At 44.8% G+C, this 15285-nt stretch overlaps 1 protein-coding gene across 1 annotated transcript; it reads right to left on the reverse strand.

Moving 5' to 3' along the window:
• Positions 1 to 940: 940 nt before the first annotated feature.
• Positions 941 to 3766, reverse strand: LOC128378811 (homeobox protein Nkx-2.3-like). The gene is made up of 2 exons (XM_053338411.1): positions 3351 to 3766; positions 941 to 1584 (listed from the first exon to the last, which is right to left on the reverse strand). The coding sequence occupies exons 1-2, from the start codon at positions 3724 to 3726 to the stop codon at positions 941 to 943; spliced, it is 1020 nt and encodes a 339-aa protein (XP_053194386.1). The 5' UTR covers positions 3727 to 3766.
• Positions 3767 to 15285: the final 11519 nt, after the last annotated feature.

The raw sequence follows: 15285 nt of genomic DNA on the forward strand, positions 1-15285 counted from the left end.
CGGTCTGTAAGCCGGCTGCAGCTCGCTCTTCGGGGGTATTTTAGGTGCTTAATCGCGTCCTTTAAAGGACCTCAAATGGAGAATAACTTCCTCCTTTCACGTCGCCTGGCATCGGGACAAAGAGTTCCTGTGGCCTGGCCTCCTCCAGCAACTCTCCTCTTAATATGTGTATTAGCCACACACACAAAAAAAAATTGCCACCGTGCATCTGAATCACTTCAGGGCACAGTGACCCCGCATCATCATCATCATCATTATTATTATTATTATTGCTCTTATTATGTAGAGGAAAGTGTTAAAAAAACACGTTTCTCGTTTTTTTTTTTACCCGAATACAGAATCAAACGCACCTTTTCTCATGTCTCTGATTTATTTGAATAGATGTGAAATAGACTAAAACAATTCTCTGTTGAACCAAAAAAAAAAAAAAAATTAAAGCATTCTCTCCATAAGTCTAAAATATAGCATGTTAAAAACAAACATAAAAAAAACAACAAATCGTCTTTTTTTTCTTTTTAAGTTCAAAAAGGGAGAAAATGCGCAAACCAATGCGTATTTCTCCCTTTTCTGTGTGCATCAGTCATGCAGTGCCCCCAAAATTAAAAGCACCGACAATTATTGGACCACATCATGAAATTTCACCCAAGCTGATGCATCTGTGTGACTGTGACGTCCAGCTTTTTACTCACAATCATTTCGGAGTTTATAGACTTTTCTTTTCTATAGCCCGAAATCTGAGTGAAGCGTCATCTCAACTGACAGGTGTGAATCCAACAAACTTACATCCATTACATAAGAGATATTGTTTTCTGAGCCGTGTTGTTAACACACACTTCTAAAAAATAAAAAAAAGGTTTTTGGGGTTGAGCAAAATGGAGAAAAAAAAAAGCTCCGTAAAAAAAAAAAGAAGCTCCGTCTCTCTAGTTGTGTTGTGTTGAGGCTACCAGGCCCGGATGCCCTGCAGGGAGCCTTGGCAGGGTGTGACCGCTGTCCCTTGGTGTGTTTGGGCCTGTGGAGAGCCGCTGAGGCCGCTGACATTTCCCAAGTTCATGTTCATGAAGGCGTTAGGAGTGCTGGACGGAGGGAGCGAGGGGATGCTGGTGTACGTGCAGCTGTAGTTGCTGTTATAAGCGGGGTTGTTGTACGTGTAGGACGGGTATCCATTGTAACTGTACGGGTTGGATCCGTATGGAGCTGCGGCTGCGTAGCTCTGCGTGCCTCCCAGACACGGCTTCCCATCTCGGACCAGCACCGGCACAGCGACTCTCCGTGGCGGGGGAGGATGGTGCTGCTGCCCGGCCACCTCCAGAGATTTGTCCTGGCGCTGGCGTTTGCACTTGTAGCGCCGGTTTTGAAACCAGATCTTCACCTGGTTGGAGGTGAGTTTGAGAGTGGTGGCAAGGTGCTCCCGCTCAGGAGCAGACAAGTAGCGCTGCTGCTTGAAGCGTCTCTCCAACTCGAAGACCTGCGCCTGGGAGAAGAGCACCCTGGGTCTCCGCCGGCTCCTCTGCTTCTGCACCGGCCTCTCTGAGTCTCCCTGCCCGCCCTCTGCTGCCTCAGACCTGGACACCAGCCCGCAGCTCTCTGGGCACGTTGGGAATAAAAAAGGGCGTCAGTAATATATCTCTGGAGGCAAATTATGAAATCATGTGTGGAGCGAGAATAAAAAAAGACACATTATGCTAATTTTTTTATAAGTCCACACCCATTAAACTAATCAAATGTTTCACTAAGACTCTGAAACATGCGACTATTTTCCATAAAACTGACAGCAGCTTTTTACGCAGTGTGCAATATTATAAATTCAGCAACAATATAAAAACAACCATAAAAAATAAGAATCAGACTTACAATTTGACCTACTGCAAGCTAAACTACTAATTTCACTGGATTGCAATAACAACATATGAATACATAGTAGAGTGGTTTACTATCATGTATAATAATAATAATAATGGTTCAGAATAAACAATCACAGATTTCTACAGACTCTAAGATAAGTTAATCAACCCTGAGGTAAAGATTATACTAATGACACAACTATCCAAAGTACATTTAAAGCTGTTAAAATAAAAACATTTGAATCTGCAGTTTAAGTATTTGTCTCATTTCTAACAGACGCTCGCGCAATAATTAAAGCCGTATAAAATATTATTATATATATATTATTATTTATTTTTAGGGGTGCTTAGGTCTAAAATCGCCCCTGAATTATACCATAAAATATGAAACAATATGATAAAAGGAGGCTGATTATAAAACAGTATAAAGGGTCAAAACGTCCAAAATACAGATGTGCCCATTTTATGACTTTTAGTGACTTTCTGAGCTCGTGCAGCTTCTATCAGCTCCACAAAAAAAAAAAAAAAAAAAAAAAAAGATTTATTTTTCTCCACCAGCTATTTTCCATGTAACACAGACTCATCAGGACGCAGTGAGGCCGCAGTGTTTGACTGTGACTCTGTTTATTAGCGCTACTTCGCCGTGTCATTTCTTTTACAAGCCTCTTTAAACTAATTGCCGGTTTATGGTCCACACATCATAACAGACCCGGGCCTAACAGGCGCGCAGCTGAACCACTAGAAAGTGTTTGACATTTCCAGACTTTACTGGATTCGTCTCAGGCTCGTTTGCTCGCCGTGATACTGACTTCCACCATTTGATAGCTCTTTATTGGGATAATGTGTTGTGTGTCTGGAGGGTGGAGGAGCAGAGAGCAGGCGTCTGATGTCACGTCCTGCATTGATTAGATTATTTAAAAAACATCTGTAAAAGCTATTATCTATTTTAACTTCATTAAAATTAGACTTATATATTAGATTTTGGCACTTTTTGCACGACTTATGTTCTTATTATTACACCTTTAGGGTCGCAGGAGCTGCAGGATTAGGCCTAATTTCAGAACACACACACACACACACACACACACACACACACACACACACACACACACACACACACACACACACACAGTTGGCACACATTGTGTTTGAAGCTTAGCTATCTCAAAACTATAATTTCACCGCATTACAAATGATTCAATTGTAATTATTTAAGTGGATAAAACTGCGTAAAACGGCACCGTGCGTAAAAAGGTAACGTTACGCATTTAATTATTTTTTTGTGGCTTAACATGCAAATTCTCTTCTAGTCACTAAAAACACGAGATTTAAAATTCAAAACAGCTGCTTTAATGTGTCTATTATTAAAAATCGTGTTCCATTTTGTCATTTTCTCTTTTAAGTAATATTATTAATAATAGTTTCTTGTGTCCTTTGTTTCCTTTTGTTTGGCCTTTTTTTTTTTTTTTTTTTTTTTTTGTTTTTTTACAGTAGTTTACTTCAACTCACTGCTCTCCTGCTCCTCCAGCTCGGCGGCCTCCAGCTTGGCTCCCTGCAGGCCGTGGTGCACGTACATATCCGGGGACAGGCTCGTCTCCCCGCGGTCCTCCTCCCGCACCGCCAGCGCACTGAGGTAAGCCAGGTTGTCTTCCCCCTCCGAGAAGGAAGGGCTGTCCCGGGCCCCGGCCAGCATGCAGGACGGCGGGGTTTGATAGTGCTGCTGCTGGTGGGGAGGAGATCCAGCCAAGTGCTGCTGGGTGTGTGCCCGGTGCTGGTGCTCCAATGACCCGGACTGCTGCTGCTGCTGTTGTTGCTGCTGCTGCTCCAGCTTGAGGATATCCTTGACTGAAAACGGCGTGGAGGTGAGCGGGCTCGGCAGCATCATGTCATCCAGCTCCTGCTCTGCAGCATCGAGGAAATGAAGCCCGCCGAGTAACATGCACACCTTCTCTCTCCCTGTCTCTCTCTTTCCTTTTTTTTCTTCTTTTTTCTTTTTTTTTACCTCCCCCCAACTCCTTTTCTAACAAATAATTTACCTTAATAGCCTCTTCTTTTGTAACTGGAGGTGCGTAAAGCCTCTGGAATCCTTCATTGCAGTAAATCGCACGAAAACGTGAGTATTAGTCCCGGGTTTGTCCATGCAGGTCTCCTCTCTGACAGATATAATGTCGGGCTTTGTAAGTAGAGTTTTTGGACCGGGGCGAAGGAGCGCCTCTGCCTCCTCTGATGTCAGGGGGAGGGGTGTGTGTGCGTGCGTGTGTGTGTGTGTATGTATATGCGTGCGTGCGTGTGTGTGTGTATGTGTGTGTGTGAAATGGAAAGTCCGTGTGGGCTGAGAGGGAAGCATTTGGAAGAGTCACAGAGTGGGAGAGAGAAGGTGGGGCGTACGTGACGTGTGTGTTCACGTACTGGGATTTTGTTTTTTGAGACTTCTGTGAATATGGTGGACAGGGGAAATGTACTGACACCCTGTTCCCTCCACCCGGTCCACTGTATTTAAACTTCTGTACTTACTTCATGTGTTGACCACGTAGCCTCCCCCAAAAACAGTTTTACGCATCAGTTTCAACTCCTGCAAGCACAGTTGTTGGATTACAGTTGTCTTTCTATGGATCTCACGTCGCCTTTTTTGCTGTTTTTACGCATCATTCCAGCTGTTTTTACCCATTCTTCAGTCACTGGATAGCATGTTGGTTCGTGCGTAAATCTGTGCGCTTTGTTGGCGAGGCGCACCGCCGGTGGCACGTCAAGGTCAACAGTCAGGTCAAGGGACAATAGAGTGAAAGGCAGGAAGGGGGGGAGGAGGGGGGGCTTATCTTGTTATATTTGCCCCTGCAGATTATTTAATGCTTTTAGTGTATCATATAATTATTGGTTAATATTATCCACCATCTCTCGTCATGACGCAAAAACCACCGCTGTGATAGCTGTGTAGAGGCCTGTACTATTATTAGAGGAGGTTTGTCCGTGAAGGCCTTTCTTTAGTGGAAATGCGGCCGTAAAAACTTGACAGGAAATGGAGATTTAGATTTAGGAGAGGAGTTTGTGCTCAAATTTGCGCAAAATTAATAATACGAAACGTTGGATATGATCAAATTAAACCTCTCTTAACTACCAAATGCGCCAAATCCTGAACACACCAGCTACACGATCCAATGTCACTCATGTTAAAGATGCATTTATTATATTTACAGTAAAGCATTCACATGTTGCGGTGAATTCCTCTACAGTAAGTTAGTCCTTACTATAAAAGACAAACTTCCCAAACTTAACATTGATTTAAATTTCCAGCAGTGATCCATAAACATCAAAAAAAAAAAAAAAAAAAAACCTTAAACATGTCAGACTGAAATATAAGGAGATGGTTGAAATAAAATAATCTGCAGACATCTAGAATTTCCCCTCTTTTTTAAAGCCATTTAATAGTGTAGTCGGCGCATAAACGTGACTATACGTCAGTTTCAGCGTGTGATATATGACGCACGCACGAGACTACACACATAATAATAATAAAGCAGTTCCACTCTCTTGTCCAACTTTAATTTTACCCTCCTGTGCTGTGTGTTATAGTCTCCAGTAGCAGCAGCAGCCGGGTTGAGCTCGCTGTCTCTCCGTCCTCTTTATCGCAGTGTGTTGTATTAATAACCGCCCTGGGGGCAGATAAGCAAAAAGCCCCCCGGGGCAATTAAAATTCCTCCAGGAAAACTGAACGACGTTTTTAGCTCGGTGCAATCAGCTCCTATCAGCTCCCCTTTCCGTTTTGCAGCGGGACCCTGTCAGCCCTCTGTCAGCCCTCATGCCTCCTCCTCGCTGGGTTTTTTCCTCTCTTGGACGCTCTGCAGGTGGACGGTGCCTTGCTGCAGGGCTCAGAGGCAGAAGAGGGGTGGAGGTAACTCACTTAAAATAAGAAGATACTGCACAATAAAACATGAGATAACACCCAAAAGTGACATTTCATATTTATCTAGTGCCTATCCTGCTATTATATTATTATAAGCCTATTAACATGTACAGGGATAAAGGGTCAAAGTTAGTATATTAACTTAATTCTGATTTAAATTGCATGTAGAGACTATTCATGTTAAATGTCCTGCATTCATATTTACACTCAAAAGTGACAACTCACATTTATCTAGTGTCTATCTGGCTTTTTAAACATTTGGTAAATGCATTAACTTTTACAAGCCTATTTAAATTTAATGAGTTAGAGAGCTCTAAATCATCAGTGTGATCATATTCCCCCCTCTAAAAAACCTGATGCATACAATCAGATACATGTAGTGCACAGATAAACCAATGCAATGTTGAATTACTAAATATTTAGTAGCTTATTTTATGCTAAATTCATGTTGGAAATGTGTCTATTAAATTACATACAGCAGATACAGAAGATCATTCATGTGTAAATCTGTCCGTTTTCATTATGTTTTATTATCATGCATAAAAAAAGCTTGAAGGTGTTGATATGCAGAACCTTAAAAAAATGTTGTATTCAATATGTTAAAAAATAATGCTATGAAAAATAAATGGCAGTGTATCCAATATGATACAAAAACAAAACTCCCTATATAATATAACATGACAAAGAGAGAAAAGGTGTATTGGGTGTCAAAGGTAGTAAAGTAACTTAATTCTGATTTAAATTGCGGATTTAGTGATTTTGCAGGCTGCAGGCAAACTCTAAGACTTTCTCATACTGGGAATGTTGGTATTGGCGAAGGTAGAAGAAGTACTCAAAGCTGTTTTCTTAACCCTTTTGTAGTTTCACACCAAGAAAATGCTATTTAAAAAATAATTTCTTCGCTTTTCCTTCCTCACTGAGTTCATTACAACATAAAACATGGATTTTATTTTCTCTCACTGACCCTAAATGTAATGTTTTACATACTTCATTTGTTGTTATTCTTTGTTTATACACTAGAACAACCTGTAACTATAGCAACCATAGAACAACCTGTATCTATAGCAACCATAGAACAACCTGTATCTATAGCAACCATAGACCAACCTGTATCTATAGCAACCATAGAACAACCTGTATCTATAGCAACCATAGACCAACCTGTATCTATAGCAACCATAGAACAACCTGCATCTATAGCAACCATAGAACAACCTGTAACTATAGCAACCATAGAACAACCTGTATCTATAGCAACCATAGAACAACCTGTATCTATAGCAACCATAGACCAACCTGTATCTATAGCAACCATAGAACAACCTGTATCTATAGCAACCATAGAACAAGCGGTATCTATAGCAACCATACAACTACCTATATCTATAGCAACCATAGAAAAACCTGTATCTATAGCAACCATAGAACAAGCGGTATCTATAGCAACCATAGAACAAGCGGTATCTATAGCAACCATAGAACAACCTGTATCTATAGCAACCATAGAACAAGCTGTATCTATAGCAACCATAGAACAACCTGTATCTAGGATTTTAAACATGCAATTCAAAACGCGATTAATCGTGATTAACTATGGAGATTCTGAGATTAATCTCGATTAAAAAAATTAATCGTTTGACAGCCCTAATAAAAACACAATATAATGGTCTGATGTTTCATAAAACAGGAGAAACTATGTTAACAAATGATATTAAATGTGAAGAATGGACATTTTGGATGAATATAGATATATAATATATATATTTCCTTCTTTGTGTGTTCATTGAATTTCATGTTTTTATTGATCTCAGATGTAAAAATGGGTCAGATTAGTATTTACGTTAAGGGTTAAGTTTATATTTAAAAATTATAGAAGATGTTGTGATTTTTAAGGGAAGTTGAAGTTTATCAGATATTTTAGCAGATTTTCATCACAAACCTTTAAGATTAGACTCTGAAAGTGTATTAAAGTTAACGAGAGACACAAAACATCTTTTTTAAACCTTCTCTCAGTTTTTAATATTGTACTTCCTCGTCCCCCTCCTTCTTCCTCGTCTTCTTCCTCCTCTCCTCCTCTTCCTCCTCTTCCTCCTCCACCTCTTCTTCCCCTTCCTCCACCTCCTCCTCCACCTCCTCCTCTTCCTCCACCTCGTCCTCTTCCTCATCTTCCTCTTCCTCCTCGTCTTCCTACTCCTCCTCCTCCTCCACCTTCTCCTCTTCCTCCTCCTCCTCGTCTTCCTCCTCCTCCTCCTCCTCCTCCTCCTCCTCCTCCTCCTCTTCTTCCTCCACCTCCTCCTCCTCTTCCACCTCCTCCTCCTCCTCGTCCTCGTCCTCCTGGTCCTCTACCTTGTCTTCCACCTCGTCCTCTTCCTCATCTTCCTCCTCCACCTCCTCCCCCACTTCTTCCTCCACCTCTTCCTTCTCTTCCTCCTCTTCCTTATCTTCCTCACCTTCCTCCTCGTCCTCTTCCTCCTCCTCTTCCTCGTCCTCCTCCTCCACCTCGTCCTCTTCCTCATCTTCCTCCACCTCCTCTTCCTCCTCTTCCTCATCCTCCTCTTCTTTCTCCACCTCCTCCTCCTTTTCCTCCTCCTCCACCTCGTCCTCTTCCTCATCTTCCTCCTCCTCCTCTTCCTCATCTTCCTCCTTTTCCTCCACCTCGTCCTCTTCCTCCTCCTCCTCTTCCTCCTCTTCCTCTTCTTCCTCCTCCACCACCTCTTCCTCCTCCTCCTTTACCTTATCTTCCTTCTCCTCCTCTTCTTCATCTTCCTCCTCCTCGTCTTCCACCTCGTCCTCCTCCTCCTCTTCCTCGTCCTCTTCTTCCTTCACCTCTTCCTCCTCTTCTTCCTCCACCTCGTCCTCTTCCTCATCCTACTCTTTCCCCTACCTCTTCCTCCTCCTCCTCTTCCTACTCTTCTTCCTCCTCATCCACCTCCTCCTCCACCTCCTATTCCTCATCCTACTCTTCCTCTCCCTACCTCTTCTCCTCCTCCTCTTCCTACTCTTCTTCCTCCTCATCCACCTCCTCCTCCACCTCCTCCTCCTCCTCCACGTCTTCCTCCTCCACCTCGTCCTCGTCCTCATCTTCCTCCTCCTCATCTTCCTCCTCCTCTTCCTCCTCTTCCTCCTCCTCTTCCTCCTCCTCTTCCTCTCCTCCTCCTCCTCCACTCTTCCACTTCCTCTTCCTGCTCCTCCTCCTCCACCTCGTCTTCCTCCTCTTCCTCCTCATCTTCCTCCTCCACCTCTCCCTCTTCCTCCTCCTCCACCTCTATCTCATCCTCATCCTCCACCTCCTCCTCCTCATCTTCCACCTCCTCCTCTTCCTTCTCCTCCTCCTCCTCCTGTTCCTCCTCCTCCTCCTCCTCCTCCTCCTCCTCCTCCTCCTTATGGAAACAATAACCCTCTACATGATCGTATTTACTGTATTTCAGAGCGAGGCGTCGTTTATCTCCTCTCAGCCTCTCGGTGACCTCGCTAACATCGGTTTCATTCTCTTTTTATTCTCTCTCAAACGATACGGGCGTTTAGAGTATCGTAAAGAGGCTCTCTCTTCAGACTTGCACAACTACACTATATTTTCCCTCATATTTACAAAAAAGATATAAAAAATGAAACGTGTATAAACTGGGTCGAATCCAGAACGTCATGGGAAGTGAAAACGAGAACTTTTTATTTGGCTTTTTTTGTCGTAATTCAAGTATTTTAGTAGCGAGATGTTGTTTTATTTTGGCTGCCGTCGCCCCCAAACTGGTTTTTTTTGCGAGGTGGAGAGGGGAAATTTGGGGGATTTCGGTGGATGTTTATGTCTCTGACGGAGATTTTAGGGCCTCTTCCTTCGTCCTTCTCTTCCTCACCTTCCTCCTCCTCCTCCTCTTCGTCATCTTCTTCCTCCTCCTCCTCCTCCTCCTCCTCCTATTCCACCTCGTCGTCCTCCTCCTCTTCCTGTTCCTCCTCCACCTCGTCCTCGTCCTCGTCCTCCTCTTCCTCTTCCTCCTCCACCTCGTCCTCGTCCTCCTCTCCTCTTCCTCCTCCACCTCGTCCTCGTCCTCCCTCTTCCTCTTCCTCCTCCACCTTGTCCTCCTCCTCCTCGCCTTCCTACTCTTCATCCACCTCTTCCTCCTCCTCCTCTTCCTACTCCTCCTCCTCTTCCACCTCGTCCTCCTCCTGCTCCTCCTCCTCCTCATCCTCCACCTCTTCCTCCTTGTCCTCTTCCTCACCTTCCTCCTCCTCCACCTCCTCCTCTCCCTCCTCCTCCTCCTCCTCCTCCTCCACATCTTCCTCTTCCTCCTTGTTTTATTTGGCTGCCGTCTCCCCCAAACTGGTTTTTGCGAGGTGGAGAGGGGAAATTTGGGGATTTCGGTGGATGTTTATGTCCTGACGGAGATTTTAGGGCCACTAGAGAGATTATTGTGACGGTAAACACAAAGAATCACAGTGTCTTTTTTTCAATTATTGCACTTTAATATAAAACTGGATGAATGATGCTGAAATTATGATTCACATTATACACGTTATAACCTTCACTCTGACTCTAAATCAAGGCAACTCATATACCTCCTCCTCTTCCTCCTCCCTCCTCCTCATCTTCCTCCCCCTCCTCCTCCTTTTCCTCCTCTTCTTCGTCCTCCTCCTTCTCATCTCCTCCTCCTCTTCCTCCTGCTGCTCTTCTCTTCCTTCTCCCTCCTTCTCTTCCTCCTCCTCCTCCTTCTCTTCCTCCTCCTCTTCTTCCTCCTAATCCTCCTCCTACTCCTCTTCTTTTCTCCCCTCCTCCACCACCTCCTCCTCCTCTTTCACTCCTCTTCCTCCTCCTCCTCTTCCTTCTCATCTTCCTCCTCCTCTTCCTTCTCATCTTCCTCCTCCTCCTCATCTTCCACCTCAACTTCCACCTCCACCTCCTCCTCTTCCTCCTCCTCCCGATCCTCCTCATTTTCCTCCTCCTCGTCCTCCATCTCCTCTTCCACATCCTCCTCCTCTTCCTCTACCTCCTCCTCCTCTGAAGATGTTCCAGGTCCAGTTCCCAGTCAAGTCAGTACGAGCAACTCCATTTGAAGACAGACTTCTTCTTTTCCTCTTCCTCCATCTCCTCCATCTCCTCCTCCTCCTCCTCCTCCTCCTCCTCCTCCTCCTCCTCCTCCTCTCCTACTGTGTCCCTGTCTGTAAACCCCAGCAGGTAGTAAATATCCTGATGCTGCAGCAACTCTATCTATGGAGCTTTAAAACACACAGATACACTCTATGTATGCATTGTGTATTGTATGTATGTATATGTGTGTGTGTGTGTGTGTGTGTGTGTGTGTGTGTGTGTGTGGTTGTCTCTCTCCGCCGTAGACTCCCAGGCGACTCTCTCCAATTCATGCTATATCATCATCAGCAGCAGCGGCGCTCGTCCTCGTAAAAAAAGTGCCAAACAAAGGCAGGATAGGTACACCCGCCGCCTCCATTTACTTTAAATAAGCATTAAATCCAACGACGCCAAGGCTGAGCGCTGTGTTTTCTGTGTGTCAGCTGGGCCAACACTCTTACACAGCGGCTATCGGAAAGAAAATAAAACAGTTTTAGTTCATGTTAAGTGACAGGAGGAGGAGGAGGAGGAGGAGGAGGAGGAGGATGGGGGGGGGGGGGGGGGGGCAAGGGTTTCCAAAAGTAAAGTAAAGTAAAGGGGGGTTCAGGACTCTATACGCTCATCTTGATTTTTCTTATTTCTGTCCTCCTGTTGTCCTCGAGTCAAGGAAGGAAGGAAGGAAGGAAGGAAGGAAGGGAGGAGGAAAGGAAGGAGGAAGGAAGGAAGGAAGGGAGGAGGAAGGGAAGGGAAGGGAAGGGAAGGGAAGGGAAGGAAGGAGGAAGGAAGGAGGGAAGGAAAGGAGGGAGGGAGGAAGGAAGGTAGTAGGGAAGGATAGAAGGGAGGGAGGAAGGAAAGAAGGAAAGGAGGGTGGGAAGAAGGAAGGAAGGAAGGAAGGAAGGAAGGGAGGGAGGAAAGGAAGGAAGGAAGGAGGAAGGAATGTGGGAGGAAGGGAAGAAGGAAGGAAAGGAAGGAAGGAAGGAAAGGAGGAAGAAAGGAGGGAAGGGAAGGAAAGGAGGGAGGGAGGAAGGAAGGTAGGAGGGAAGGAAAGAAGGGAAGGAGGAAGGAAAGGAGGGAGGGAAGAAGGAAGGAAGGAAAGAAAGAAAGGAAGAATGAAGGAAAGGAGGGAGGGAGGAAGGAGGGAAGGAAGGAAGGAAAGGAGGGAGGGAGGGAAGAAGGAGGGAAGGAAAGGAGGGAGGAAGGGAGGAGGGAAGGAAGGAAGGGAGGAGGAGGAGGAGGAGGAGGGGGCAAGGGTTTCCAAAAGTAAAGTAAAGGGAGGTTCAGGACTCTACACTCATCTTGGTTTTTCTTCTTTCTGTCTTCCATTGATAGTCAGGTTTTTAATGTCAGTAATGTAACTTTATCTGAAGCTAAAATCAAAGTTCAAGTTGATTTATTTCAATTTTACAACATTTTTAGTGCCAAATTCCTTTTTTATACAATCCTTCCACTTCAACTCAGCTAGGAGACATACATACTTAAACCTCCTGTTGTCCTCGAGTCAAGGAAGGGAGGGAGGGAGGAAGGAGGGAAGGGAAGGGAAGGGAAAAGTTGGGAAGGGAAGGGAAGGGAAGGGATGGGAAGGAGGGAAGGAGGAAAGGAGGGAGGAAGGAAGGAGGAAAGGAAAGGAGGAAGGAAGGAAGGGCGGAAAGGAGGAAGGTAGGAGGGAGGGAGAGAAGGAAGGAAGGAAGGTAGGAGGGAGGGAAGGGAGGGAGGAAGGAAGGAAGGAAGGAAGGGAAGGAGGGAAGGAAAGGAGGGAGGGAGGAAGGAAGGAAGGAAGGAAAAGAGGGAGGAAGGAAGGAAGGAAGGAAAAGAGGGAGGAAAGAAGGAAGGAAGGAAGGAAGGGAGGGAGGAAAGGAAAGAAAGAGTAGGATGGAGGGAGGAATGTAGGAAGGAAGGAAGGAGAGAAGGAAAGAAGGACAGAAGGAAGGAAGGGAGGAATATAGGAAGGAAGGAAGGAAGGAAAGAAGGACAGAAGGAGGGAGGAAGGAAGGAAGGAAGGAAAGAAGGACAGAAGGAAGGAAGGAAAGAAGGACAGAAGGAAGGAAAGGAGGACAGAAGGAACAATCCAAACAGACAAGGTCAATTTGACCCGGGAGGACGACAGGAAGGTTAATATCTAAATAATTTGACCATTTTCAGCCTCATATATTAAAAATGTAACATCCATTTCCACCCTGAGCCTCCCATCCCTCTGAAATGAGCTCGTGATGGTCAGCGTTTAGAAACATGTGTGAACTAGAAGAGACGAGTGATTAAAACAGGAAAACCACGTGTTCATGTTCATGTAGCTGCCTGACTGTTGTTTTAATGCTTCTACACCGAAGAGTGAGCTCACAGTTCTGACATGAGTAGAGAAAAGTTAACTCAGCAAGAGATAACACGTTTAATCAACTTCAGGTAAAGTGTCAGATTGCGAGAAGGAAGGGAGGTAGGAAGGAAAGAAGGAAGGGAGGAAGGAAAGGAGGAAGGAATGTAGGAAGGAAGGAAAGACTGATGAAGGAAGGAAAGGAGGAAAGGAGGAAGGACTGAGGTAGTAAAGGGGTAAGGAGGGAGGAAGGAAGGTAGGAAGGGAAGAAGGAAAGAAGGAAGGTAGGAAGGAAGGAGAGAAGGAAGGGAGGAAGGAAGGAAGGAACAAAAGAAGAATCAGAGTAAAGTAGTGAAGCATAAATCCTTTGAGAGATTTGACCTGTAATGTTCTCCAGCTCTGACTCAGTCTCCTTTTACAACGAAGAGTGAGCTCACAGTTCTGACATGAGTAGAGAAAAGTTAACTCAGCAAGAGATAACACGTTTAATCAACTTAAGGTAAAGTGTCAGATTGACTTTATTCTGTTTGAGACTTTATATGTTTGCATCATTTTCATCAATTTTTATTTATAAAGTGCCAAATCACAAATCATCTCGAGGCTCTTTACACATTGAGCAGCTTCTAAACTGAACATCAGTGGAAATAAAAAACTCCCTTTTAACAGGAAGGAACCTCACAACCAGAGAGGAAGGAAAGGAGGAAGGAAGGTAGGAATGAAGGAAAGAAAGAATGAAGTGAGGAAAGAAGGAAGGGATGAAGGAAAGAAGTAAGGGAGGAAGTAAGGATGGAAGTAAGGAGAGAAGGAAAAGAGGAAGGAAGTAAGGAGAGAAGGAACGAAGGAAGGAAGGAAGGAAGGAAGGAAAGAGGGAAGTGAGGAAAGAAGTAAGGAAGGAAAGGTGGAAGTGAGGAAAGAAGTAAGGAAGGAAAGGTGGAAGTGAGGAAAGAAGTAAGGAAGGAAAGGTGGAAGGAAAGTTGGAAGGAAGGAAGGAAGGAAGGAAGGAGGGAGGGAGGGAGGAAAAGAGGAAGGAAGGAGGGAGAGAAGGAAGGGAGGAAGGAAAGGAGGAAGGAAGGTAGGAAGGAAGGAAAGAAGGAAGTGAGGAAAGAAGGAAGGGAGGAAGGAAGGAAGGAAGGAAGGACTGATGAAGGAAGGAAGGAAGGAAGGAAGGAAGGAAGGAAGGAAGGAAGGAAGGAAGAAAGGAAGAACAAAGATTGGAGATGAACAGGTGTGGAGATACTTATAGAAATAGAGTTAGAGACCAACAGGTCTGTGAAGTTTGACAAGTCTTCAGAAGTCCAGTCCAGCAAACCAGTACGTCTAATCTGTGCTGGTCAGTCCGGATCCAGAGCCAGAGGAGACCAGAGAGAAGACATGTTTAGGTATTTCTTCACTTCCTGCCAGACCATGGTAAACGGTAAACGGTAAATGGACTGTACTTATAGAGCGCCTTTCTAGTCTTTGTGACCACTCAAAGCGCTTTACATTACATGTCATTCACGTGTGTGTGTGTCTGTGTGTGTGTGTGTGTGTATATGTGTGTGTGTGTGTGTGTGTGTGTGTGTGAGCCTCAGGGATCCTGACTGGGTCCTCTATATGTCTCCAGTCTCAGAGAGCAGAGCTGTGACTCAGTGTGATTCACATTAAAGAGGAAGCAGCTCGTTCTGACTGCTGACGGAGCTGGAAGCACCAACCACTCCGACCGCTTCTCTATCAACCTTTCATCTATCACACACACACACACACACACACACACACACACACAGAAGTATGAGGAAATGTCAGCGAACACATAGAAAAGCCTCAGATGTCTTTGATAATGTTGTTTTTTTCTCGTCCTTCTTTTCAACAGGAAAAAACGTCAGAACCAGACTCAGAGCGGGAGAACATCGGCCTCCATCTTTTCTTTTTATTGGTTTTTCAGATTTGGGAACAAACAACAACAAAACATATGCAACATACAAAACAACTAAAAGTCCAACCCCCAAAAAAGAAAAGAGGAAGGAAGGAAGGAAGGAAGGAAGGAAGGAGGGATGAAAAGAGGAAGGAAGTAAGGAGAGAAGGAAGAGAATTTGAGCCAAGAGGACAGGTACTGACTCAAAAATGCACCTAGTAATGGCTGCGGCCTGTGGGAAGGCGGGTCTGGACGTCCAGCCCCACCTACAAATGTCCAGCCCCGCCC

This window comes from Scomber japonicus, chromosome 2 (genome assembly GCF_027409825.1).
Source record: "Scomber japonicus isolate fScoJap1 chromosome 2, fScoJap1.pri, whole genome shotgun sequence".
NCBI lineage: Eukaryota > Metazoa > Chordata > Actinopteri > Scombriformes > Scombridae > Scomber > Scomber japonicus.